The 26,851-nt window shown below is 34.9% G+C and overlaps 1 protein-coding gene and 1 long non-coding RNA gene across 6 annotated transcripts in view; one reads left to right on the forward strand and one right to left on the reverse strand.

Annotated features, from left to right (window-relative positions):
* NUDT12 (nudix hydrolase 12) lies at positions 1-14,775 on the reverse strand. 4 transcript variants are annotated; one of them, XM_037801889.1, is made up of 7 exons: positions 14,751-14,775; positions 12,011-12,168; positions 10,883-11,463; positions 7,751-7,918; positions 5,460-5,573; positions 3,076-3,275; positions 1-2,081 (listed from the first exon to the last, which is right to left on the reverse strand). In XM_037801889.1, exons 2-7 carry the CDS (start codon positions 12,160-12,162, stop codon positions 1,971-1,973), a joined length of 1,326 nt encoding a protein of 441 aa, XP_037657817.1. In that variant the 5' UTR covers positions 12,163-12,168; positions 14,751-14,775; the 3' UTR covers positions 1-1,970. The 4 variants fall into 4 exon arrangements, with proteins under 4 accessions (XP_037657817.1, XP_037657815.1, XP_037657816.1 ...); XM_037801887.1 differs by having other exon boundaries at positions 11,957-12,168; XM_037801888.1 differs by having other exon boundaries at positions 11,957-12,168; positions 14,685-14,761.
* Positions 14,591-26,851, forward strand: part of LOC119508280 — a 25,822-nt gene continuing 13,561 nt past the window's right edge. The window contains exons 1-4 of one of the 2 annotated variants that reach the window (XR_005211443.1): positions 14,591-14,699; positions 15,133-15,313; positions 19,602-19,755; positions 25,533-25,624. This is a non-coding gene — a long non-coding RNA (uncharacterized LOC119508280). The remainder of the gene's footprint in view (positions 14,700-15,132; positions 15,314-19,601; positions 19,756-25,532; positions 25,625-26,851) is intronic. The other variant, XR_005211444.1, reaches the window with a different exon arrangement.

Genomic DNA, 26,851 nt, shown 5'->3' on the forward strand with positions numbered 1-26,851 from the left:
AAACAGATACATATTTTAATGTATTGTTACATTCATTTCCATTAGGATACATTCATGGCACTTGCACCTCTACCATTTCTTGAATTGGTTATTCTATTTACATGCAGCTTTCACCTCTTAGAGGTTAGCAATTTAAGAATAATTATTAATCCAATAATTTATTTAGATGCTGATTTTCCCTGAGCACAGGATTAAATATCCCAAACTAAATTTATACCTACATTTTGCTGAAACTTATCTTTTACTTTCTTCTTCTAGTGAAACTGGACTTTTAAGATGTAATCTTAGTACAGTTGGAGTGAAACTGAACCTCAACCCATTATACTTTATAATCAAGGCACATCATTTTCTATGTACTTAGTTCAAATTTTATTAAGCATCTGAATAAACTGTCTAAGTTTTATTTGGTTTAAAATCCTGATATCAATAAGCTCTCATCAATTACTAAGAAGACCACTGTTCATTAGTAAAATAAAGTTTTATCTAAGCAAATTATCTTAAGTTAAATATATTTTAAGTTTCTCAAATTTTAACAATATTTGGCGAGTTAAATATATTCTTATCATCTCTTCTTTTAATTTATTCTACATATATTCTTAGTAATAATCTCTACTTCCTATCAGAGTGAGAATCTTGGACTGGTTTATACAGTATAGACTATTTTAATTAGCTGTGTAACCTTCACCAATTAATTAAATTCACTTTTCAGAACTTCCTATTCTTGATCTATAACATGAGGACAGTAAACTTCATATATTGCCCTTAAGGTCTCTTCCAGTTCTAACATACAATAATGAAGACCCAAATTATGTAAATTTGTACATTTATAAACTTCCTTTTAAAACAATTTCAACACAGCCTTATAAAATATGACAGCTTCTCTGTTGCAAAATTGTGAAGCACTACAATTTACTTTCTCTGAAGTATTACTGATAAAGTCCTAAAGTAAACTTATTTTATAAAGGCTTCTTAGAATGTGCTAAAACAAGGCCAAAAATCAAGATATTGTAATTGATTATAATAAATATTGTTGCCAGAGATTATATATATTTTTTGCCACTGAAGACACATCTCTCATCACAAAATGACATAAAGCCAGTGTTTTTATTAAATATGTAAACCCACCTATCTGGGATTTATTTAATATCTAATATTTGAGAAAAATTCCTTTCATATACGTTTAATTTCAGTGTGAGAAAACAGAATCTTCATTTGTTTTAACAAGTTTTGGTATAACTTACAGGTAAATAGATAATATTAATTAATTTTAGGGTTAAGGAGGCAGTTCCGGACAGACTGGTAGGTTTTCATTTAAGTTCTCCCTGCACTGAGGGCATGGTATTTTGTGACCACTAGTGGAGTTAGTTTTTAAAATAGAAAATTCTTAACACTGGTCAAATAAGACTAGTAGCAACAATGTAAAAGCACCACTGCTAAAAACAATGGAACCAGGAGAAAAGGATACATGGGATTACAAAGTAAAGAGGAACAAAATTCAGCTATTAACAATTTAAAGGAACTTTATAGTAGTTAAAAGATTAGAAATCAATATAAACTAAAAGTCATTAAAATTATTTTGTTTCAGTTCTCAAATTAGGCATGTTAGTGATCAATCTACTGCTTAAAAGAAACACTAGGACAAATGATTGGAGTTTAGGTTAATTCACATTTCTAGAACATATTTCTTCATAATATGATTTCTCTCATTGGAAATACAGTTTTGTGAAATACAATGGTGAAGCAAAATAAAAAAAAAATGTTTGGAGAAGGCTGATACACATCTAACAAAATCTGACGTAATGTAATTTATAAAAATATGAATTCTGTGGTCAACATGGAAAATATTTCGAAAATCCAATATGCTATTTTGGGTTGTGATGCTCTGAAGAACCCTGAATCTTTCTAATCTCACTTGAGGAATAAGTGGTAATTAGAAATCAAATAAAACTAAAATAAAACTTGTTCTTAATTTAGAGACTGGGGTTCATTCCAATCCAGTGTTTGATTAATTGATGTGCAATAGCTCGGCTTGGTGGCACAAAAAATGCCTGCTGCTTCCCTTTGGTGAGAACATCCATGACCTAAAATACACCATAATAAAATGTTTTAGGATTTCAACACTGTCATGTTTATATACTATTTCCATCTTTATACCAGTCCAATAAAATGCTATGATTTTTACAGTGAATAACAACAGTAGAAAATGGCAATATCTATATTTGACATGCAAAATTTATATAGCATTTTAAAATTGCTTTGATGAATTAGTGTTTCAATTTTTACAATGATACAGAAAGATAGATCCCCTTAAGAAAATGAGGTCATGAAAAGGCAAAATACATAATATACACTTAATTTCAAACTGAAAACCAATTTTGGGAGAGATTCTTTTATAGAAATTTTTTTAAAAATATAATTTCTTCTTTTAGGAGTTGTACAAAATATTTTTTATTTAGACAAAGTTAGAAAGGATTTTGGGTTCCCACTATTGTGAAATTTACCCATTTGTTTTCTTTATGAAAAGTCTGGGTCATGCAAAAACAGTCACATTATTTATCTTTCATTGTATTATTTAAGGATGATTTAAAAAGTTCTTGTTAGTGTATTTTTGTTATAGAGTTATATCATTCTTGTCCTTAAGTAATTTTAGAATGAGTAAGAATTTTTCAAAAATTTTAAGCCTTTTTACTGATGTATTTTGGGAGCTACATGTTTTACAGCAATAAACTAAAATACAAAATGTCTAAATATACCATTCCTGTTTCTCACTGCTGAAACAATGTTTGTCTATTTGAAGTCCATTGAAAGATATTATCATTGATCTAAAGGAACGGCAATTTGAGATTAAAAAATGGCACAGAATCATTACCAGAAGAATCTCACAGAATGAGTTAATTTGGACACACTAGTCCATTTAGTGACTATATGACATTAACAATTACACTGTAATCCATACATGGTTAAGGGACCATAACCATTAATACAACTTGCTAAAAGTATGCATCCTTGCTGCAGGCCCAATCTGATACAGTCAGAGAACAATCAATAGAAGAAGGAAATTAAATTGAACTTTACCTGTTCTCTAGTGAACCAGTGGGCATCCTCTATTTCATTCTTGTCAACTTTAATTTCTGTAGACACTGCCACAGCCAAGCAGCCAATCATTAAGGAACAGGGCATTGGCCATGGTTGACAAGAGACATACTGAACATGGCCAACTTTGACTCCACTTTCCTCTTCTACTTCTCTCCGAACAGCATCTTCTATTGTCTCCCCTAATCAAATGGGGCAAAAGAATAAGTAGCTGATGAACATGCCCTGGACGTTTTGTGCTCTGAATGGTTCAAACATTTGGAAACCATTCTGGACAGGAACTCAATTCAAAAAGTTAGAAAGCAGAAGCCTAAAACTAGATTGGAATTCAAAAAAATATTATTTTTAAGGTGTTTGACCATGGAATATCAAAATGCCAGTAAGAAACTTTTCAATTCTTAAAGATCCAAGTTTCTCATTTACGTTTTAAAAACAATAATTATAACATCTACAATTATCTAGCACCTACCACTGGCTAAGCACTATTCAAACACTTTATATGCTATCCCATTTATACATTATCACGAAGCACTTATAAATGATCATGCATGGTTTTTACAATTTAATCCTTTCCCCACAAAAGTCTTAAAACTTTTTTCATTATGTTGAAAAACAATTAGTGCAGATAACTCTTCAAGTCACTGAAAGTTTGAAAATCACATTAATGAAACAATACTTTTTCCTAAACCATAATTTTCCTCTAGATGACTACTGACTTAACCATGATAAAATAAAATGATGCATAAAAATGTACTTTATATTTTTGATTTATTGAACTTGAGATTTAGAATAGAAGGAATGGTTTCTAAGTTAAGTTCATCTGGAAGTTTAGAAATATTTTATTATTTAAATATGGCTTTCTAATTCAAATAAATTGATAAATTTCCTACATTAAAATTAAGAATGTTTGTTTGTCATAGTACAAAGATAAGCCATAGACTAGCACAAGACCATAACTAAGAAAACCTTAGTATATAATACATATAATGAACTCCTAAAATCTATTAGAAAAAAGAAGAAACAATCAATAGAAAAATAGGCAAAAGATATAAACAGGTAAATTTCAGAAAAAGAGAAAACTGGATGTCTACTACACATCTGAAAAAGACTCTCCATCAGCAGGGAAATGAAAATGAAAACTATGACATACTATTTCATACTCATCAGATTGGCAAATTAAAACTTGGTGAAAACTTTGGAGTGAAAATCCTAACTTGGTGAAGGTGTGGAATAATAGAACATTTCATATATTGCTGGTGGGAGTAATTGGCAGGAACACTTCTGAGAGCAAGTTGGCAATATCTAGAAAAGGTTACGAAGCTCACATCTTGTGAACTAGCAATTCTACTCTTATGTTTATAACCTAGGTAACTTGCAAATGTACACAAGGTGATGTATAAGAATATTCATTGCCACATTGTTTGTAATAGCAAGAACCCTGAAATAAATTTCCATCAGCAGAATGGATTGTAGAATATTCACAAAATGGAATACTACACAGTAGTTAAAATGACCTAGAGCTAACAGAGGCAGTATAGTGATCAATAACTGGGTTTGAATCCGGCTATATGGGACAGCAGTGGGATCTTGGACAAGTTATTTAGCTCTATGCCATAGTTTCCCGTAGGTAAAATTCCTTTAATAGTACCTGCTTTAAAAGGTTGTATGAAGATCATATGATTTAATATGTATAAAGCATTTAGTACAGAGCCTGGCACTATTATTTATTACCATTATTATCTAGCAAAGCAGATTAATACTGGAAATTGAGGTAAACTCTCATTTATTAATTAGATATAATCATTTCTTTATTCCACAAATATATATTGAGCTCCTACTATGTAACAGATACTGTTCTAAAGGATTGGAATACAGCAGTGAATAAAACAAAGTCCCTACCATTATGGAACTTACAATATAGTAGAGCAGATAACAAATAAATATACAACATGTCAGGTGGTGATGGTACTGTAGGAATAAAAATAAATGAGGCAGGGTGAAAGGGATTGTGAGTGCAGGGTGTGGGGACTAGTGTGTTTAAGGCAGTCACCTTAAATACACTTCTTCTTTGAGAAGATGACAGCTGAGTCTAGTATAGAAGGAAGTGAGGTATAAACCATGCAGATAGCTGGGGCAAAAGCAATATATGTAAAGCTATATGAAATAGCAATAATGAATTTTTAATAAAGCATAAAATTATTTATAACTAAAAACAAAAATTATATCATTTAAAATAATACATGTTTATAACAATTTTATAACATGGTAATTTATCAGAGATTATTTCTCAAATACTGTCTAAAACTTTTGTTTGGAAATTATAAGTCAAATGAAAATTATTATAAAAATAAGAAGGAAAGGCTTACCAGGTTCAATAAATCCAGCAAGGCAAGTAAACATGCCTGGGGGAAATCTTTTCTGCCTGCCTAAAAGACATTTAGTCCCATCTGGATGAACAACTTGCATGATTACTACTGGATCTGTTAAAAACAAATTAGATATCTGTATGACAGGAAAAATAATTTAGACTCACTGTGCAAACTCAGCCTGATAGGATAACATAAAAGTTTATTTCCTGGAGGAACAGGACTTTTGTCTTGTTAGAATTTTTTTTTCTGTCATAATGTAATTGGTGACAGAATATCTGAAGGAAATTACATGGAATATGGTCATAAGGTAAAGGAAAACTATTTTTGCTCTCCTTCTTCCATCTTAACAGGAATGTTTATTGTGTACTTAGGTATTAAATTAGAAAAAAAAATTGAATAGGTAATATATGGATGGAGAGAGTTCAAATTTTGTTACAGTCAATATGGTGAATTTCCATCTCCTGCCCATCCCAGGGGAAAACCTTCATGATCTTGGACTTGGCAATGACTTCTGACTTATGACACCAAAAGCAAGAGCAAAAAACAAAAAAATAGGTCAAGTAGACTTCATCAAAATTAAGAACTTCTGTGCATCAAAGAATTTTATCAGGAAAGTGAAAAGATAAGCTACAGACTGGGATAAAATATTTGGAAATTATATAGCTGATAAGGCTTAATACCCAAAATATACAGAGAACTGCTACAACTCAACAACAAAATGACAAACAACCCAATTTAAAAACGGACAAGAGACTTGAGACATTTCTCCAAAGAAGACATACAAATGGCCAATTAGAACTTGAAAAGATGCTCAACGTCATTAGTCATCAGGGAAATGCGAATCACAACCACAATGAGATGCTATTTCACATCCTCTAAGACAGCTATTATTTAAAAAAATGAAATTTTTTTATTGTGTTGGTGAGGATGTAAAGAAATGGAAACCTTTGTACATTGTTAGTGGGAATGTAAAATAGTGCAGCCACTGTGGAAAAACCGTTTGGCAGTTCCTCAGAAAGCTAGACATAGATTTACCATATGACCCAGCAATTCCAGTTCTAGGTATGAACCCACATAATTGAAAACAGGGACTTGAACAGAATCTTTGTGCACCAATGTTCATAGCAGCATTATTCACAAGTGTCCACTGACAAATGAATGGATAAACAAAATGGGGTATATACACATAAAGGAATATAATACAGCTGTACAAAGCAATGATGTTCTGACATATGCTACAACATGGATAAACCCTGAAGACATCATGTTGGATGAAACAGGCCAGACTCAAAAGACAAATATTTCATGACTACACTTATAAAAATATCAAAAACAAGCAAATCAATAGAGACAGAAAGTAGTCAGAAGCTACTAGGGGAAGAGGAAGGGGAGACAGAGAATTATTGCTTAATAGGTAGAGTTTCTATTTGGAGTTATCAAGTCTTGGTAACAGATGGTGGTAATGGTAGCATGATCATTGCAATCGTAATCAATTCCACTGAAATGCACACTTAAGAATGATTAAGATGGGAAATTTTATGTTATATATATGTTACCATAAGTTTTTAAAAAAGCTAATGTGGCGCTATGATTAAGTTTGCTTTGGCCATTAAAAATAACATTTTAATTAAATAACAGTTCACTTCTCTAAAAGTCTCTAAACCGGCAAATTCTCCTCCCTGAATCAAGACTAAGAATCAGAAATTAAATGTAAAAGTCTCCTGAGCAACATAAAAGATTTCGCTAAGCCATGCACCTTACTCCCAGGAGATGTCCTCAGGTGTTGCTGAGTCTATCTATTGTTTTTTCACACAGTTTTAAAGGGCTGGTTATTAGATTTCCAAACCCACAGCAGACTCAAAGCAACAATTAGGAAAAGGAGAAAAGGTATAGACAGACACCAGCAGTAATAAGAAGCTAGCTCTAGAATATCATGCTTTGCTGATGCCTCAAACAAGCTCTAAATTATTGGGGCTTTTCTGCCTCTCCACTAAATGGACCAATATTGGTGGGTGTTTTGAAATCATGTCTCGCAATACATCAAATTTATAATGATTATCCCAGAGTTAAGAAGTGGCTAATTAGGTGCAATGTCTTTTACTTAAGAATCCATGCAATGAATATTCTAATATTTATAATCTTACCAGTTAAATCAAACACTGTTTAAATCAAACACGATTTTAATAAAAAGGTAAATCCCTCAGATGCCCCAAAACTTTTCTTTCCAGAATTTTTTTTTTCTGAGATTCCAGATGGCTGAGATTTCACCATAAAAGAAAAAGGCTTACCAACTCTTGGATATGATGTATTATGAACACCACGGAGGCTAGGACAGTCTTCTTTTAAACATACTCTTTTATAGCCGCCTTCTTCAATTTTAGTGGCACTTCCACAGGTTGGGCAGAACTTATATCGACTGTGCCAGGCAAGAATAGATCTTGCTTGAGCTACAACCCCTTTAAGAGACAACAAAAAAGTTTTAATTCTGCAATAAACTGTAAAAAAACACAATAAAGTAGGGAAAATGTTCTTAAGTTACAATAAGGACCTTCACTGTGTTTTCTGAATAGTTGCGTGATCAAGGATTTTAATACTCCTATTTTATGATGTATAGTTTTCTTTTAAAGGTAAAGGCTTAATTTTCCAGATGACAGATGAAAATTATATTTAACTTTATTTTGAATAAGGTATAATGCTCATGTAAGGTAGATATACTAACATCTATCTTACATATTATTAGACCAAACTTTTACTATAGATGATACTTAACTTTTGGGTATATATGACTCTAGCTAATAACGACTTTTAAAAAAAATATCATACTATGAAGGCAGTTCCTAACTTGGATTTGGACTTCCATGTTTCCTTCCAAAGGAAATATTACTAGAAAACTATAGCAGTCCCCCTCCATTCTTTTCCTTGGAGACTCAGCCACTGCTGGTCCATGTCATCATAGAACATATCTTGTTTATAAATGGGTACTGCATATGTATAAAAAATATTGTGATTTACAAGGTTTGTGGTTAACTTTGCATGCTGGTTTGGATGTATTGTGTCCCCCAAAATGCCATTATCTTTGATGCAGTCTTGTGTCGGCAGGAAACGTATTGGTGTTGATTGGGTTGGAGACTTTTGATTGGATGTTTCTGTGGAGATGTGACCACTCAACTGTGGGCAAGAGCTTTCATTGGATAATTTCCATAGAGGTGTGGCCCCACCCATTCAGCATGGGCCTTGATTAGTTTACTAGAGCACTACAGAAGCTCAGACAGAAGGAGTGAGCTTGCTACAGCCAAGAGGGACACTCTGAAGAATGCACAGGAGCTGAGAGAGGAGCTGCAGATGAGAAACAGTTTGAAGACAGCTGTTGAAAGCAGACCTTTGCTCTGGAGAAGCTGAGAGGAAAAATGCCCCAAGAGCAACTAAGAGCGACATTTTTGAGGAACTGCAACCTAGAGAGGAACATCCTAGGAGAAAGCCATTTTGAAACCAGAACTCTGGAGCAGACGCCAGCCACGTGCCTTCCCAGCTAACAGAGGTTTTCCAGACACCATTGGCCATCCTCCAATGAAGGTACCCGATTGTTGATGACTTACCTTAGATACTTTCTGGCCTTAACACTGTAACTTTGTAACCAAATAAACCCCTTTTACAAAAGCCAATCCATTTCTGGTGTTTTGCATTCCAGCAGCATTAGCAAACTGGAACACTCTGTTTATGAAAAAATTACCTAGCTATAACCTTTACCTTGGCATTTCAAAAATATTAATAGGCCTGATCAGAAATATGGCAATTGAAGTAACATGATTATATTAACATGATTATAAATGCTACATTTCAAATACCTGACAAATTTGTTCTCCCTTATTTAGTCTAAGGATTTTTTACATAAAACAAAATAATACTCAAAAACAACTTTTCAAATTGGGAAAAAATGTAAACTAATAACCCATAATAAAAGCAAATGTGATGCTAAAATTCAATGAAGAACAAACAACATTAAATATTTGCCTGCTATGTTACCTTGTAATATGTAATTTGCACTACATTATCTACATTATTTCAGCATCATCTCAATAAGGCTAATATTTATTGACTTTTATTATGTGCCAAGCGTTTCACATTACCCAAACCAAAGATCCTTCTTTATTTAAATCTTCATCCCTATTTTACTCAAATACATTACTCAAATTCTTAGCAGCATTCAACACATTTGACCACTCCCTCCTTGAAACACACTGCTCTCTTGGTACCCATGAAGACATTCCCCCCTTTCTTGCTAACTTATGGCTACACTGTCTCCACCTCCTTTGATGGTCACTGTGCCTCAACTTGTCCTTTAAATTAGGGGTATTTGGGCCTGATTCTGAGGCTCTTTCCTTTGACACTCAACCATCTAAGTAACCTCTGTAGTCTCCTGAGATTTAAATACCACCTTTGGTTTGGTGAACCCCATTTGGGTATCTCCAGTTCAGACCTCTCCTCTGAGTTCCAAATTCTAATATCCTTCTCTAAAACTTAACATTTCCAAAATGGAACTCCTGATTTATTTATTCCAAATCTGTCCTGCTTCCCAAGCACCATCCATCCCCCTAAATTCTTTTACCAAGAAATGCGAGCACCATCAACCAAATTACTAAAGACTCAAACCAGGCAGTCATTTTTGACTTTTTCCTTCATTCCTATATACTTCATATCCAATTTACCAGCAAGTACTGTCAATCTTATATTCAAAATATATCTTGAATATGCCCCCTTTTCTCCATCTCTCTTGTTATCACTTAGTCCAGTTTACCATCATCTCTCTCAGTAACTCTAAAACACTTCAAACTCTCCCTTTCTCTCCATCTCCTCTGCCATCCAAATCCAAGCCACTACAGTCTTACCTGGGCTACTGTAATCCTCAATTCTCTTTTAACAAGACTCCTGATTTCCTCTTAATTACTCACAATTCATGCTCTACAAAGTAGGCAGTGCGAGGTTTTTGGTTGTTTGAATTATACATCAGATCATGTAACAACATTGAAATGACATTTAGAATAAAATCCTGGCTTCTTACCATGGCCTATAAGGCCCCCCATGAACTAGCAAACCTGCAACAATAAACAAACTAGCCAGTACCTTTGCTGTCATCTCAGTGTACAGCAGGTGCTCAATAATTATTTACTGAAGAATCAAATGAAACCAGTATGCTAAATTAGGGTTAATTCTGTGACTAGTCTTGGCTGGTTAAAATTGCTGTACCTGCCCAAGAGAACAGCCACCAGCATCAGAACGTTGGTAAGTCTACAATAAAGGTGGCCTCATTACACTGCTTACTAGAAAAAAGTAAGCTTCCTGGAAATTACAGATACACACAACTCTAAAAGTTTGTAAAAACATATTATTACCAATACAAGTAAGAAGTGTTCACTTCTTACCAGCTTCTTTCTCTTTCAATTGTAGAAGAGCTGGCATTGGAGGATGAAGAAAATAACAATTTTCATGTCTTTGCTTAAATTCTTCAGCGGCAATAGGATCTATATCTAGGGCAAACCAGGCAACCAACCCATCTTCCTCTTCTTCCCCAGTACAATTAAGTAATTCTTTTTTCATTTCAAGTTCTACTCCAAGAAAAATTAAAGTGATCTTCTCGGGTTGAGCCAGATAATCTTGTATATCTAAGTGGTTCAGGCGACAAAGTCTGACTTCTGGCTGCTGGAAACTTTCTTTATTGCCACCTAGAGTAACCAAGGGATTTAAATCTGAAAAAAGGATATAAACTGTGGCTGGGTGGCTTTTTTTAGCTAGTAGCCAGTTAGAATTATTTCTTTTTTCACTTTTCCGGTCCAGTAATGTCTTGCTAAAATAATTTTCACATTCTTCCACTTCACTGTTTAGGAACCAAGGCTTCTTCCCACCTGTAGCATTAGCTAGTAAATTAGCTATATGCTTATAACCCCAAAATTTAGCAATATCCAGTGCAGTCTGCCTTGATTTATTGACAATGGACCTGTCACACCTATAGATGAAAGAAAAAATGAGGGAGGAAAGATAAAATAAGGAGTAAACATTTTCCCCAATATTTATTTCAATAAAATATTTCCAGAATGCACAATATAAATATATAGTCCCTCTATTTAATGATTATATAGAAAAAAAACTTAGTAGATATTTAAACTTTCTGGATAATTATTTATAAGAGAAAAAAAGCAGTAAGTTTTATGTGCTATAAGGATCTATCAAAATTCTACAGGGGATCCTTTGTAGTTATGGTGGGTAGATTTACATTTTCAATGTGGGAAAAAAGATTAGACTGACTGATATATTTGCTTTTAGTTAGAACTATGCTACATTTGTATATAATATGCTAGTCAATCAGTTTTCTTACTAGCTCAAGGATATAAATATGGCTATAAGAAAAAATTAAAAGAAACTATGAATGCAGAAATTAAAAGACATCTACTCATATTCTACTTCCCACTCCTTGACTTTGTACAGCCTAAAATGTTTACCCTTTCTCAAGGAGAAATTGGATAACATCTGGGTGCCCATTCCTTGCAGCATACATTAAAGCAGTCCAGCCATTTTCAGAAGTTTCATTGAGAAGAGATGGAGAATGACTGAATATTACTGTTAACTTGGCAATATCTCCTTCAGCAGCTGAAGAGTGAAACTGGGAAATCATGTCTTGCTTCGGATTTCTTTGTATAGAAGACATTTGTACCTTTAAAATACAAGAATAGAAAATACTCATTTGCAGTTGCTTTTTAAACAATGAATGAACATTACCTAAATACTAATATAGTTAGAATAATATTAATGGTTTTCAAAGCAATACTCGACAAAAAGTAATTAGTAAAATTGTTATCAACAATTTTATTGGGGATATATAAAATAATGTAATACATATAAAAGGCCTTGGTGGTACATATAAGGGGGCCATATCCTTGGGGGGGTGGGTGTCAGGTAACAAATATGATAGGGAGGAGGGAGTAGTTGAGGTAGACCAGAAGGATTTCATTATGGAGTGTAGCAGGAGAGGGATAAAAGCAGATAGAAATGAAGATGGAAATTTTTAGCAGATGACAAATAAATAGTATTCTGTTAGATTCTACTGTACCAGGTATAGACTCATGCCCTCAGGGAAATTATGACTATAGCTAATATTTAAAAACATTCTAAATTCCATATGAAAACAATTTATTGCCTTATCTTGCATAATTAATTCTGAAATCCACCTGGGATTGATTTTTGTGCATGGTGTGAGGTAGGGATTCAGATTCTTTTTATACCAATTTATAATCCACATGACTCAGCTCCATTCTTGAAATTACCATCTTTGTCCCAATAAACTGCACTGTAAGCAAGTCAAAAATCAGGTGACCATATACCTTTGGATTCCATTACTGGACATTGTTCTACTGGTCACTCTGTCCATCCTTGAATCACAGAAGTCATTTTAAACATTAATGTTCTTTGTGTTTTTCTCACTCAGAAAAAATATAGGTAAGAATTGCCCCACTTAATAAATGTTATCTATTATGGATTGAATGTGGTAGGGCAAAAACTGAGCTTTTTTGCATGTGGAAATCATTTATGTTTCAGTGGTCTATGAAAATGTCAAAGTTTTTTAGAGGTATAAATATTTTTCCATGAAAAATTTCAGCTAAAATGTTATTTTATGAAAATTTTTCACCTACTAATTAAACATTTGGGATTGCAACTAATCTTTTACTATTGTAACAGTAAGTTATTTAGGCTAAAGAAGAAGGTCTTAATTTTTGACACATGTGGTTGCCTGGATTCTGAAACACCAATATGGCTACAATCTTGTAGTAGGAGCAGTAGGAACAAAGTTTAAAAAAAAAAAAAAGAAAAAAGAAAAATGCCTAAGAGATTAATTTTATTTCATATCTGTGATTTCCTGTTTACTTGTGTTTCTGCTACTATAAACAGGTCAAAGCTATTCAGAGGAAATGGAAATGTTTGAATAAAACTTAATATTGAAAATCTGTTTAAAACTTAAATTAGGACTGACTTCTATATTAGAAAATGAGTTTTAAAATTTCTTTTAACACCTTAATTTACTCCCACATTCTCTTCATATTGAGATTTCTCAAAACTATTAAAATATGAAAACAAAGGCTACAACTTTTCAGGACTTCATTCTTAGGCACAACTATCCACTGATTCATACATGGTCTACTTCCCAAGTTGCCTTTTCCTTAAATTAGTCTTCCATAAAATCATACCACTCAGTTTCTTCAGTTAATTTTACTTTGAACAGTATTTCACTGACCCACGTTCTGAGGTCAAGGTCCTGCCCACATCCCATATCAGGTGACTGCAAAATTGTGTCCTGAAAACACGGTGCCATTTACTACCCCAGTGAAATAATGCTTAAGTATATAGTATTCTTAGACGGGAAATGGAAAATGTACACCTCCCCCTTAGCTTTTTCAGCAGAAAGCCATCGAGAAATGGTACCATTGCTCATTAGCAAAGAAAAGCACAGCAGGTATGAGATCCAGCTCGACTGCTTGGTTTGCTTTTTCATTTTTCATTAACAGGTCCTCAAAGAGGTAAGGATTTTAAGGCAGGATGAAGTGATTTAATCAGCTTAATGCAGTCCTTGCTTTCCAAGATGAGTATGGACTATTCTGACGGGTAATTTTAAAGAATCTTCAGTTTGAAGGGACTTAGATATTAACCAAACCAACACCTCGTTTTACGGATGAGTAACCCGAGGCCCATGACTTGCCCAGGGTCAGAAGGCCGGACAGTGATAGGGCATGACTTCAAACTTGCCTCAGTCACTGAAGTCACAGATCACCATTTAACGAATTACACTTACTCGGCATTAACAAATCTATTTAACCAATCAAACGCCATCCATGTACTTTCGCTCCAAAGGGCTCAATGTCTTAAATTACTCTACTTTCTTGCCACTACTTAAGAGTCCTTCTCTTGGCGTGAAACTACACCACTTCCTTTTACCCATCTCAGAGCTTGGACTTGGAGATGGGAAACATTACCAGCTACAGAACAAGGTGCGCCCACAACCCCCTCCCCGGCGCCAGGGCCCGGGATCCGCGCCTGCGCCGGTCTCCCGGAGAGAAGCTGCGCCACCGGAACCTGCAGGGCCGGGCGTGGCAGCGCGAAGACCAAAGAGCCCGGAAAGTGGTCACTGGCTCCGGAGGGGAAAACTCGGCTAAGTAGCTCGCAGCTGCTGCTACTAACCCAAATTTGATCAGGGTAGAGGCTGGTTAGGATGTAGTCAAAATACTGGGAAAACCCCACTCTTACTTTTCCCGACGCCGGACGGAGCCTTTCTGACTTCCGGCAAAGGGCCAGTGTCCTCGCACGGCTTTGTGGGAGTTGTAGTTTAAGGGTCCGAAGTCCCACTCCTCCGCGGGCTTTGAGTGCTCCGCGGAGGAATGGACTCCGGGCGGAGGCGCCGGGGACCGGACGGGACGGGACGGGACGGGACGGGGCAGGGCGGATAGGGGCGGGGTTGAGGGCCAGCAAGGTGGGCACCTGTGCGATGTATGAAGGGTCGGTTTCCTTCCGTTGATACTGAGATGGGTAAAGGGTGGTGGTGCGGTCAATGGGAAAATTATGTCTATGGAAATGGTTTTAAGTTTTCTGCTATTTCTCACCCGGCTCCCCAATCTTCTTTCCAATTTAGAACAAATCAGTAGAGTGTTCAAAGCGTCCTTTGGTGTTAAATAAACATGGGATATTGGCTGGACCGAGTTACTTACGTGCATAACCTTAAGCAAGTTATTGATCTTTGTAAATCTAAATCTCTTCCTGTGAAGTACAGTACCATATATTGATGCTCATCTCATTCAGTGCCCTATAAAAATGTATGTATCCAGCACTTACAGCACCTCCTTTTGTCTTTGTGAGTTTTAAATAGAGTAATGCATGCAAAACTCTAAGGACAGTGTAAAGTGTAGAGCTAGCACTCACAACACAATTATTATTGTTATGGTTTTATTTCATTTCCTGCTCCTTTGTGTTCCAAAACCTGTAGAAGTTAATTGGGTCCGACATTACAAAGCTAACTGTTGGTAGTCTTCTAACTCTCACACCAGGAATTTTTCCTTTACCAAACAGCCTAGCGCAATCAGGGAGAGTACAAGAGTTTCTTAAGAATTGATCATTGCTTCCTACCAAGATTTTACATTGGAAGCTCCTACTTCTTACAGTGAAGTTGTTTATGCCTATCAGCATTGTAGTTACATAACTGTTTTGCTGACTTTGCCTTATGTTTCTATCTGGGAGTAGTTGTGTTCAGTCCTTAGTGATTTTACTGATCAGATAGGAGGTAAGAAATATTGTTTTAGTTAACTTGCTTGGAAAACCCAATCTTTGTATTCAAACATACATTAAAGCAGATAGATTAGTATAATGAACCCCGTTGTATCAGTTTCCTAGGGCTACTGTAACAAATTACCACAAATTTGGTGGCTTAAAGCAATAGGAATGCATCCTCTCAGAGTTTTGGAGACCAGAAAGTCTAAATCAAGGTGTAGGCATGATCTCGCATTCTCTCTAATTGCTCTAGGGGGAGAATCCTTCCTTGTCTCTTTCAGCCTTTGGTTTCCTTGGTTTATGGCAGCATAACTGTAATCTCTGCCCTGCCTTCACCTCGCCACCTTCCCTGTGGCTCTCTGTGTCCTTTTGTCTTCTTATAAGGACACCAGTATTCGGATGTATGATCCACTTTAAATCCAGGATAATTTCATCATGAGATCTTTACCTGATTATATCTGCAAAGGTCCTATTTTCAAATAAGGTCACATTCTGAAGTTCCAGGAAGATATGAATTAGGTGAGGGGGTGAGGGGCTATTGAACCCACTACACTCATGTATTAATCATTCAGCATCAATAATTATCAATATATGACCCCTTTCCTAGCTCTTTAGATTCTTTTGAAGCAAATTCTAGATGCCATATTATTACATTCATAAATATTAAAATTAATTTTATATATATAAAAGATAAGGGCTTTTAAAAGAAAGTAACTAAAATATCATTAACACAATTGCAGTTTTACTAATAATTCTTTAATTCCACAAAATTATTCAATATTCAAATTTTATCAGTTGTATCATAAATTTTATTTTGTATGTTTTACAGTTGATTTGTTCAAACTTAACCTAGGTTTCCACGTTACTTTTGATGTCCTTAAATCTTTAGGTTCCCCCTATTGTTATTTTTTTCTTGCAGTTATTTCTTGAAAAATGGAGATAATTTGTCCTGTAGAATTTTCCACATTCTAGATTTGCTGACTGCATCCCTGTGGTGTCTTTTTACCTGTATTTCTTGTAAGCTGGTAGTTAAATCTAAGAAATTATTCAAATTCAGATTTTTTTTTTTTTTTTTTTTTTTGCAAGAAGACTCAAAAGGTGTTGTAGGTTATGTCCTGTGGTATTGGTTAAAAATAATTGATCATTTTTAGTCAGATATAGTCAGATATAATCAGTTTCATAAAGTTTATGATGCATATCATAAATGTAAATTTATATCAACTTTTCAGCTTTTAGCAGTTGTTGATGTTTGTTGTCTAGATTCATTGTTTCAATAGGAACTGCAAAATGTGATTTCCAATTTGATCACTCTATATTTAGTAACCAAAATTCTGTTACAATAAAAACTTTATCTCATTAACTATCTGTACAGTTTACATAGGAAGTATAGGATAAATGCATGATTTTCTCCTTTATTTCTTAATTTTCTAAATAATGAGTTATTTCCCTAATATCCTCCAAGCTTTTAAATTATTTAAGAACTCATGAATACTAATATTTTGTTTTTTTTTCATTGTAGATATTATTTTAAAATATTTTATAATATGTATTATTTAGATGCCAGTGGAACCCTTCAAGGGGGTTCCTGAGTTTTTGAGCAGACTCCTATATGTTTGATAGCTTAGTTTCTTTCTGGTACAACAAAATGTTTTAGGCTCATCTTGTAAATATTTTGCCCCAGACCTGAAATCAGCCATTTCTCCAACAAGCTTTGGTGAGAAATGGTATTGAGATACCACAATTTTCATACTTGGATCCTCATTTCTAATGGATGACTGAATACTTCTTTGCATGTGAGTATCTCCTAGAGAAGTTAAACAGATACAGATTCTTTACATTAGATTACATTATAAGGAAAATAATGGTGCCAACATAGATATACTAATGGCATAAAATGCTGTTTTTCATTTTTTTGCTTTCTTATTTATAAAACTAAATGCTCCTCAATGCCTACAGGAAAAAGTTATGATCTTTTAGACTAACATTAAATACCCTGTTTAGTACAGACCCAACATATATTTTTAGCCATATTTCTTCCCAAATTTCCTATATAAACAGTTTCTCTGATCTAGCCATATTGGCTTATCCACTGGCCTGGCGGCACCTCCTATGCTTTCCTATCTCATTGCTTTCAATCGGGCCACTTTTCTTGACTTAAATGCTTTTCCTCATCCAAATCCTTCTCATTTCTCAAAACCCAGCTCAAGTTCCTCTTCTCTTGGGTCTTCTATATCATTCCTGTCCACAGGATTCTCAGTTTCCCACCAGTGGCCCCTTGTTCTTACCACTTCAGTGCATGCTGGCTGTTTTGGTTTGCTAAAGCTTCTGGAATGCAATGTATCAGAAATGGGTTGGCTGTTACAATGGGGATTTATTAACTTAAAATTTACAGTTCTTAGGCAGTGAAAATGTCCAATTTAAGGCAACAATAGGATGATACCTGGACTCTGAAGACAAGCTGCTGGCATCTGGGACACCTCTGTCACATGGGAAAGCACATGGCCAGTGTCTTCTGGGCCTTTGTTCCTAGGTTTTGTTGCTTTCAGCTTCTGGTTCCGCTGGCTTCCTCTCAGAGCTTCATTGGGGTCCTCTGTTAGCTTCTGTGGGGCTTTTCTCTATGAGCTTCTCTTAATTTCATCACTTATAAAGAACTCCAGTGAGGGGATTAAGATCCACCTTGAATGAGGTGGGTTATATCTCAGTTGAAATAACCTAATTGATAGATTCCACCTACAATAGGTCTGTGCCCATAGGAAAAGATTAAAAGAACATGACCTTTTATGGAGTACACAACAGCTTCAAACTACCATACTGGACCTTCTTCCAACTGCCGGCACCTGTATTTATTTGTTTGAGTGCTTTATCTGGTCACCAGAGCCCCCTTGGCCCTGCTTTTCAGCAGACCAGCAATGCCATATAATTAATATCCCCTGGTAGTAGTCCTCAGCTCCTGACAGACATGTGAGTTAACTCAGAGGCAAATGTTCTATGGTGGCTTCCCAATTTCCCCGGTGGAAATAGCTTTTCTTTGCAGTGGAAACTCGCTTGATAGCTGAACCTTTATTGGCTTCCTTCCCTTCCCTGTCTCACTTTCCCACATCCTCACCATTGTTTCCTCCTAGATAACCATGTGCATTCAAATTCTTGTCTCGGGATCTGCTTCTGGACAAACCTAGACTAAGAAAAGGATCTTTTCCTCCTCTCAATCCAAACCCTCTATTATGAACTGGTGTCTCCACTGCATTTCTTGGGAGAATCATTAACCATCATTAAATAAATAATTCCCTGTTGCCATTCATTCTGGAACACACTATATTCTGTTGCCTGTGTGAGAATCAGTGTCACTGCAAATCAATGCATGAAATTTGGATTGATTGCCTTGGAGACAAATAATTTGGAATTCAAATTTGAAACCACTGTGTGTTTTCTCTGCCCATAGCATCTTTTTGCAAAGTGGCTTGTCTTTCACTATTACCAGTCCCTCTAACACCACAGGGACCACTTTTGTACATTAGCTTTAGCTGCTCTAGGAAGTAATTCCTTACTTTTTTTTCATGGGCCCTGCAATTGAATGTTGTGTATAACATATAGCCTATCTCTTAAGGCAGAAATATTCCAAACAAATCCTGCAAATTTAGTGAAATTCCATCTAGTCATTTTCTCTCAACCAGATGGAAACTTGATTTTATGGACAATAGATAGATAAAAGTTTATGTAGATAATTTTATTTGGTAATTAACCTTATACTATCTGGAGATGTGTCTTATTCTTGCCACACATTGCTGTTTAATTGTATTAATTAACACTGTGTATTTTTATTTTATTTTTCTCTAATAGGTTGTAATTTCTTTAAATGCAGAGAATCTGAAAAAATTTTTAATCTTTACAGAAATAGATGTTTTTCTTTCACATCTAAGGCAATTAATAAAAGTTGGTGGTTGATAGTGATGAGATATGAGAGACCTGCACTTTAACTCCGTACAATTTAGAGGTAAGTTCAACAATGTGAGGGTTATCTTGAACTGCATACAAGGTCCTTGATATAATATAGTTTCATATATAATTACAGATATGGAGTTTCTGATTTACATACAGAATAAATGTAGTCTACATTCTTGAATATACCCAGTTTGCTCTGGACTTAAGACCTTTGCACTAGCTATTTCCTCCTCTTGAAATGTTCTTACCTTAGATTTTCAAATGGTGGGATCCTTCTTGCTAGTCATGTCTCAGCTCAAATGCTACCTCTTAGGGAACTTTCCTGATCACCAATTTACAGTAGCTCTTCTGATATTTTCTTATTTCCAGTGTTCTTGTATTTGATACTTTTTGTTCATGATGTTTATTCATTATGTTTCACCTTTTGCTTGTAAACTACATGAGAAGGTCCTCATCTATCTCATTCACTGCTGCATTTCCAGGACTTGGAATTTCGCTTGATGTATGGGACACATTCAGTGAATATTTGTTGAATGGTGGATGAATGGTTGTTTTCATATAAATTATGGAGTCATATATTTTTAATGTTGCTGTCACATCTTGGCAAATAGAGCTTACTTCTCAACGTTAAGCAGGAATGCATCTGATTTTCTGTGGCTATGTTTATTTGTGTGTTTATGGAATTTATGCAGAAAATAGGATCTGATTGCTGCCCTCAAGGAGCTCATTACCTAATGAGGTAAAATAAATGCTAAACAATTACATGTACTATGATACAGCGAAGACAAAGTGGAGAGAACAAAATGGGCATCTGATCTAGATTTATGAGGATAGGCCAAGAAAGATATAATGGAAACTTACAGTGGTCACCCATGTCTGATTCTTCCTTCCTTCCACAGTCCCTGGAAAGATGACATGGCCTATGTCCCTTGCAGCTAGGTATGGTGGTGTGACTCATTCTGGTTAATGCACTGTGGACAGATAAGTTAAAAGGCAGTCCACCACCTTGCAGATCATTATTCCCCTGTTATACAATCTGGAAGCATATTTTACGATGAGGGAGTTACAAGCAGATAGGCCTGGCAGTCACCCTTAGGAGGGAGCTGCCCTGGAGAGCTGCCAGATCTGCAATGGGCTTTGTATGAGTGAGAAATAAAACTTTGTGGTTAAGCCACTGAGATTTTGGAGTTAAGTTGCTACATCTATCATAACCTGGTTTGTTCTGAGTTGTACAGAAAACAGTGAGAAGATGACCTCTGAACTGAGTTTTGAAGGGTCAGAAACAACAATAGGGGGGAATCTGTTTGTCAGGGGCTCTTCCTTTACTTCTTAGCAGGGTAGAACCTGGTCCCTTAAAAAGAACAGGGGCAAGCTTGAAGATGAAAGTAGGTTGCTAAGGAGGGAGCAGAATCTACTACTAGATAATGTCAGAGAAACACCATAAAACCCTGATATTCAAGGGCCCTGGTAGGCTGAGTGTTGACAGTGCTAAGTCATCAGTCCCCAACTTGTCTGATTTAAGGCCTGTTGTGCTCACTCTGCTTTTGCAAATACATTTCCCCTTACTGAAAATGACAGCATGTAAAAGCAATTTGCGGCGATGAACAATAGAAAAACACTTTACCCTTTGCCATGAGTATATCCAGAAATGCTTTTAATCACTAAATGCACTCATTTATTATATTTTATGGGTACCAGGCCACTTTTGTTGAATTTAATGGTAATTTCATCTGTCTACGATTTTTGGAAACAATTTTCAGAACTTTTCACTCTTGGAAGTATATGGAAATAACTGCATTTGCATTTTTTTTCCACACAAACATCAATTTAGTTTATATATTTTCTGAAGAAGTCCCAAATAGCAGTTTATTCTTATTTGCAATCAGTTTTTTCCTTTTGCTGTATGAGTTGTGTTTTATGAAGCAACCACCATGATGTGAGGAGTTTGATCACAGGCAGAATTAACATTGCTTGAAAGAGCAACATTCTTTCTGTGTACTCAAGTTAATTGATGCAGCAATTTAGTCACTGAGCTGCTCTTCACATTTCATGTTTAAGTCACTTAACTTGATTTTTTTTTCTTTTTTAGAATGTCTAGGCTGATGAGTATTTAAATGGATTTGTAGCATTTAAAAATGTCCTCGAAACTGATTGTAGCCTGACATCCGTCAGATCCTGTATTCAGTTTTAGTTTAGTTATTTTGAAGCTTTCAGATGAAAAAAAAAATCGAATTTATTATTCTGCAACAGGTTTTTCCATTGCCATGCTAAGCCCTGGGGAGCACAATATATATTTTTTTTAGTTTTAGTCTTCTATTTTTTATCCTTAGGATATTTTTGACCTCAGATACTTTCTCCTTTAAATTTGACTGAGCTGTGATCATGGCTCTGACCTCTAGCCTTGAAAGAAGAGGAGTTATGCCTCTCAGGAGCGTTGCCTCAGGCACTTCGCAAGTCGGCTGGCAGGGATTATTTCCCGGGCTGGGAAGCGATGACCTTCTACCAAGAGTGAATGTCTGCAGTGCACGTAAATTCCGTCAACAGTGATGGGGAGCTTTGGGTTTGTTACCTGCTCTATGAATCAGAGTCCATTCTTTCTCTATGGAGGACGGGTAATTTAGTGCTTTATTTAAAGCCATATGTTATGTGCTCACATGTCAGTTAATTTATTGTTAGTGGTGAATATATTCTGTTTTTGAGCCACGTATAGGGTTAGTTCAAGAGTAAATCTGGAATTTTGAAATGAAAATCTGGGATGACTTTATGGTGATTAGAGGGCACCTTACCTGTTATTTCTAAACAAAGTGCTCCGACAGTGCTCTGTCAGCAGTCCCCAACTTGTCTGATTTCAGTATCCCGGAGAGGATTTCTACTGCCTCCAAAGCTATCATTTCAACAATAATATAATGCTGATTGCTACAATATTTTCAGAATACATTAAAAAGAGGAATGAAATTTTGAATGATTAATAAACTCTTGAATCTGTGGGATGGCATTTTGTTTTTATTCTTTGAACTGAACTGTTAATCTGAGTCCAGCAAATGTCTAGAGTTTTGAAAAATTACAGGAAAATTTCAATTCTTTTTTGGAATATGTTCATTCCAAAAGGAGTTATTCGTTTTTTTAAATTGAAAAAAAAACCCTGATTTTTAACCTTATGTGTGATTTTTAACATTAATGTTAAAATGCTTGATATATTTTAAGTTCTTGGGAAAATTCCTTGAGAAACCACTTAATGTGGCTATACTGTTTAGCCAGTTTCAATATAAATCTGACCAACAGAATTGTTGGAAGGCTATAGTGATTTAAGAGAGTTCTGTTACTGAAGGCCGTATGAAGTACTTGGAAAACCAGGATAAGGAACCATTACATGTTACAAAATACCGCTAGGGATATCTCATATAATATTCTATTTTGTTCTACTTAAAGAGTTATCTGCCATGGGTGAAAACATTTCCAATTTAAATCACACGGAGCTTTTCTGGCAAAAGACCACTGATGTGATGTTTGTTATTCAGGACCAAGCACTTTGGTCTGAAGTAAAATTTGAACAGTGGTTCTTTCATCCATGCATCTACTCATTCATTCATTCAAAAATAGATAACAAATTTCTAAAATGTTATAATGAATAGTACTTGAAAGTACAACTTAATCAGATTCTATTATCAAGTCTTTTCCTTTTCCAGAGTCTAAAATTAATGGAGATCAATTATTCAAAAAAGTATACAATTTTGTTTAATCTAACTATTTAAACTTCAGTGAATAAAGAACAGCTGACCCAAATTTTATCTCAGCGCTCTCTTTTGCTTAATTTCTGACTCCTTAGCAAAGGGAATCTGTGATGTATCTCAATGCAGATTTATTTAAAAGTATCTGGTCTATGGAATCTGGTGAAACACAGAGAGAAAACAGAAAAGTAATGCTATGTCTCTGTCTCATCACCAATATGATGGCATGGGATAATTGGATACTGAAATTAGCATTAAATTAGCCAGTACCCTCACCATTGCCTCCCCTCCCCTTTTGTCTTTTACCCACATTTCATGATCAAGATTTTAGTTTAGTTTACCTGAGAAAAACTAGAGTGCTATAACTGGGACAGTGATTTTCAAATATTACTATTCAAATAATTGTCCTGGTCATGAAGTCACATTATTATTTCATCTTTGAGTTTTAGTGATCTGAAATAGGGTAGCAGTAATGATAACTTGATTTGTAAGCCTGCTTTTGGAAGGGTGTATAAATCGTCTCTGTGGAATTGTATTGGATCAAAATGTAATGATTGATGAAAGTCAACCTGATTTATAGATACTAACCTTTTTTTTTCTTATAAGTAGCCTCTGCCTTCTGCTTGGCATTCCCACTGTGCTACCTTCATCATTTAGAGTCATCTCACCAGGATCACTACAGTGGCTTCATAACTGTTCTACTTGTCTCAGGGCTCATCTTCTAATTTATCTCCCTGAATAGAGCCAGAGTGATCGTTTAAAACCCCATTGTTCTTCCTTTGCTTAAAATTCTTTGTGACCATACATCACCTTCAGGCTAACATAGAATTTGAGGTCCTTTGTTTTTCTTTAATTGCAAATACCATTAATTAAAACTTTTTGAGGACATATGTTCAATATATGGTTATTTATTTATTTATAAATTGCACATATGAACAATGCTTATAATGCTAAAACATGTACATTATATAATATGTACAAAAAAGTTTTTTTTTTTAAAAGAGAAAGTAAGAATAAATGTAAAAAGTTCTAATATTTTCTTCATGTATTTATGTATTTATGTTGTGCCTCCTTGGGTATATGCATCCCACTTTGGAAAGCTCCATCACTCTTCTATTTGCTTCCTCTCCGAGAGCCATAACTGAATAGTTACAGTGGCTATGTTCTGTCAGAAATACCTCTCTCACCCCACTTCCTCACTCATACAGTCTCTTCTTGAGGAATGTCTACTTGATCTTTATGACTAAGTTCTTGCATCACCAGCTTTGGGAAACAGAGCTATATTCCCTTCCCAAAGCATTTTAAACTAACCTTTCTTATAACATTTTATAGTATAGATGTTTAGTTTTTTTCTCATCCCAAAGACGAGGAGGTTCTTTGAGGTATAACTCACATTCATCATTTTTATCCCTAGCGGCAACCATAATGCCTAGCCCACGTTATAGCCTAGATAGAAGCTAAGTAAACACATGCTTGAATCAGGAAAAGGAGGGTGAAAGGGAGAGAAGGAGGGAGGGGGGAAGGGGGAAAAAGTAAGGAAATAAGGGAGGGAGGGAGGGGGGAGAAAGTTAACCAGAATGGTCAAAGTAGGGCAGCCAATGACTTGGTAGAAAGAGGATTTTAATCTGCATCACCCTGGTTCCCTGATGGTCAATTGGTAAATATTCAAGGAAGGTATTTTTTTTTTTTTATTCTTAGGTGAGAAAATCTGTTTATTAAATATCAGTATCAAATATAAATATTGTTATGTAAATGTTCTCTTTTTCTCCGGGTCCTAAATATTCACCTGGTAACCTTTTACTACTGAAAACTTCATTTTTATCTTTTAGAAAAAAAATTATTTTCTGTTTTATATAATGCTGTGGAACCAGCACAAGTATGAAAAATATTGAAGTGCTTAAAGTTCCAAGGGAGTGTGAGGATAGAATGAATCACAGGAAACAGGTTATAGGTAAGGATAATGTATTTTGATGATATTCAAATTCATTCCGCAAAGACCAAATAAGTCAGAGCAGATTTGCTGGTTCATCAGTTGTGCTTCTTCTGCATTGTTATTAGTAAATTGTAACACATTTTACAAAGACTCAATCTTTTCCCACAGGGCACAGCTCTAGGTTAAGCCTGAAAAGCAACTCTCATTATAGATCGTTCACTGAAAGTGGAGTGAAGCAATTACAATATCTCTCTGAAGAGGTATATTGGCCAAACACTTTATTTTGGAATAGTGCATTTTACTGGATTAGTTATTTAATACTTTGGCTATTATCCAAACTTGGAAATGTGTATAGAAGCTCTCTTGGGATCATTGATATTGTTAAAAAAAAGCAACAGCTATATTCTGGAAAAGAAAATTGTGTGATCCTCACCAAGCCCCAGAAATGTAGGCATTTCCCAATCATTTTTTTTTATAGTTTACTGTACCAAAGAAAGTTATCTTGAAATTTTATAGAAATTGACATTTATCCGTTTCACTCACTGTAATAATCATGGTTCTGACACATTATTAATATAACCAAATTTCCATTCTATTAATAACTTTCTTTGAGCAGATTTAGATATAAAAATCTGGAGAGACTTCTTTCATATTTAATTTGTTTGAATTTTCTCATTTTGAAAAATTGGATTATTATCCATAATATCTAGTTTTTCATAATGGTTGAATCATGAAGTCTGGGCTCATTTTTGGCAAATTAGTTCTTCTAAGGAGTCAAATAGTCTCCTTGGAAATTGGATGCCTCTTCTTCCAAATGTAATGGATGTTTGTGACCTTTCTCTGCTATCTCAGCTAGGATATTTTCTTTTTTATTTCTTTAAATTTAAAAGCTCTAAGTCATTTGAATATATTGAATTTAAATTATTTAAATTAAACTAAATCTTGTGATTGTTTTCTTGAAGCTCTCAAAAGCAATTCAAATTCAGAAAAATATTTTCTCAAATCATCGTTTGAAAGTTCTCTGTTTAAAAGGCTTATCTTCTTTATAAAAGTAATAGCTTGCAAGAAATTGTCAGCATCATTCAAATCTTAATATAAGATGTGTTTCTTTCATTAAGTCCTTGTACAGAGTTGTTATACATGTACATAGGTCATTCCATGGGACCTTATATTTTTTACATTATCATCTTTATATATTTATTCTTTAAAAATATATAATAGAAACATGATATATATACTATTTGGGGTGCATTCTTGCATAGTACTGTGTTGGGTCAATGATCTGTTCTAGATGCTATAGCTGTTATTTATACTGTTACGATTACCATAAATTTGTTTGTTGCTGATCTTAGCTTTTCCAATTGCACGTTTTCACTACCAAGGACACACAGTTTAGCTCACAGATGAAAATTTCTTGGTCCTGTTAGTAAAACAAAAATTGACTCTTCAAAATTGATTCCTCAATAGCAAAGAAAGTAATAAATTAT

Source organism: Choloepus didactylus, chromosome 13 (assembly GCF_015220235.1).
Source record: "Choloepus didactylus isolate mChoDid1 chromosome 13, mChoDid1.pri, whole genome shotgun sequence".
Classification (NCBI taxonomy): Eukaryota; Metazoa; Chordata; class Mammalia; order Pilosa; family Megalonychidae; genus Choloepus; species Choloepus didactylus.

Bases quoted from the DNA above. Each gene is read 5' to 3' on its own strand.
- NUDT12 (XM_037801887.1), bottom strand. From the start codon at position 12,162: ATGTCTTCTATACAAAGAAATCCGAAGCAAGACATGATTTCCCAGTTT. The intron at 7,919-10,882 runs GTAAGAAGTGAA...TGTCTCTTAAAG, and splicing joins ATTGAAAGAGAAAGAAGCTG to GGGTTGTAGCTCAAGCAAGA. The intron at 3,276-5,459 runs GTAAGCCTTTCC...CCATTTGATTAG, and splicing joins TGCTGGATTTATTGAACCTG to GGGAGACAATAGAAGATGCT.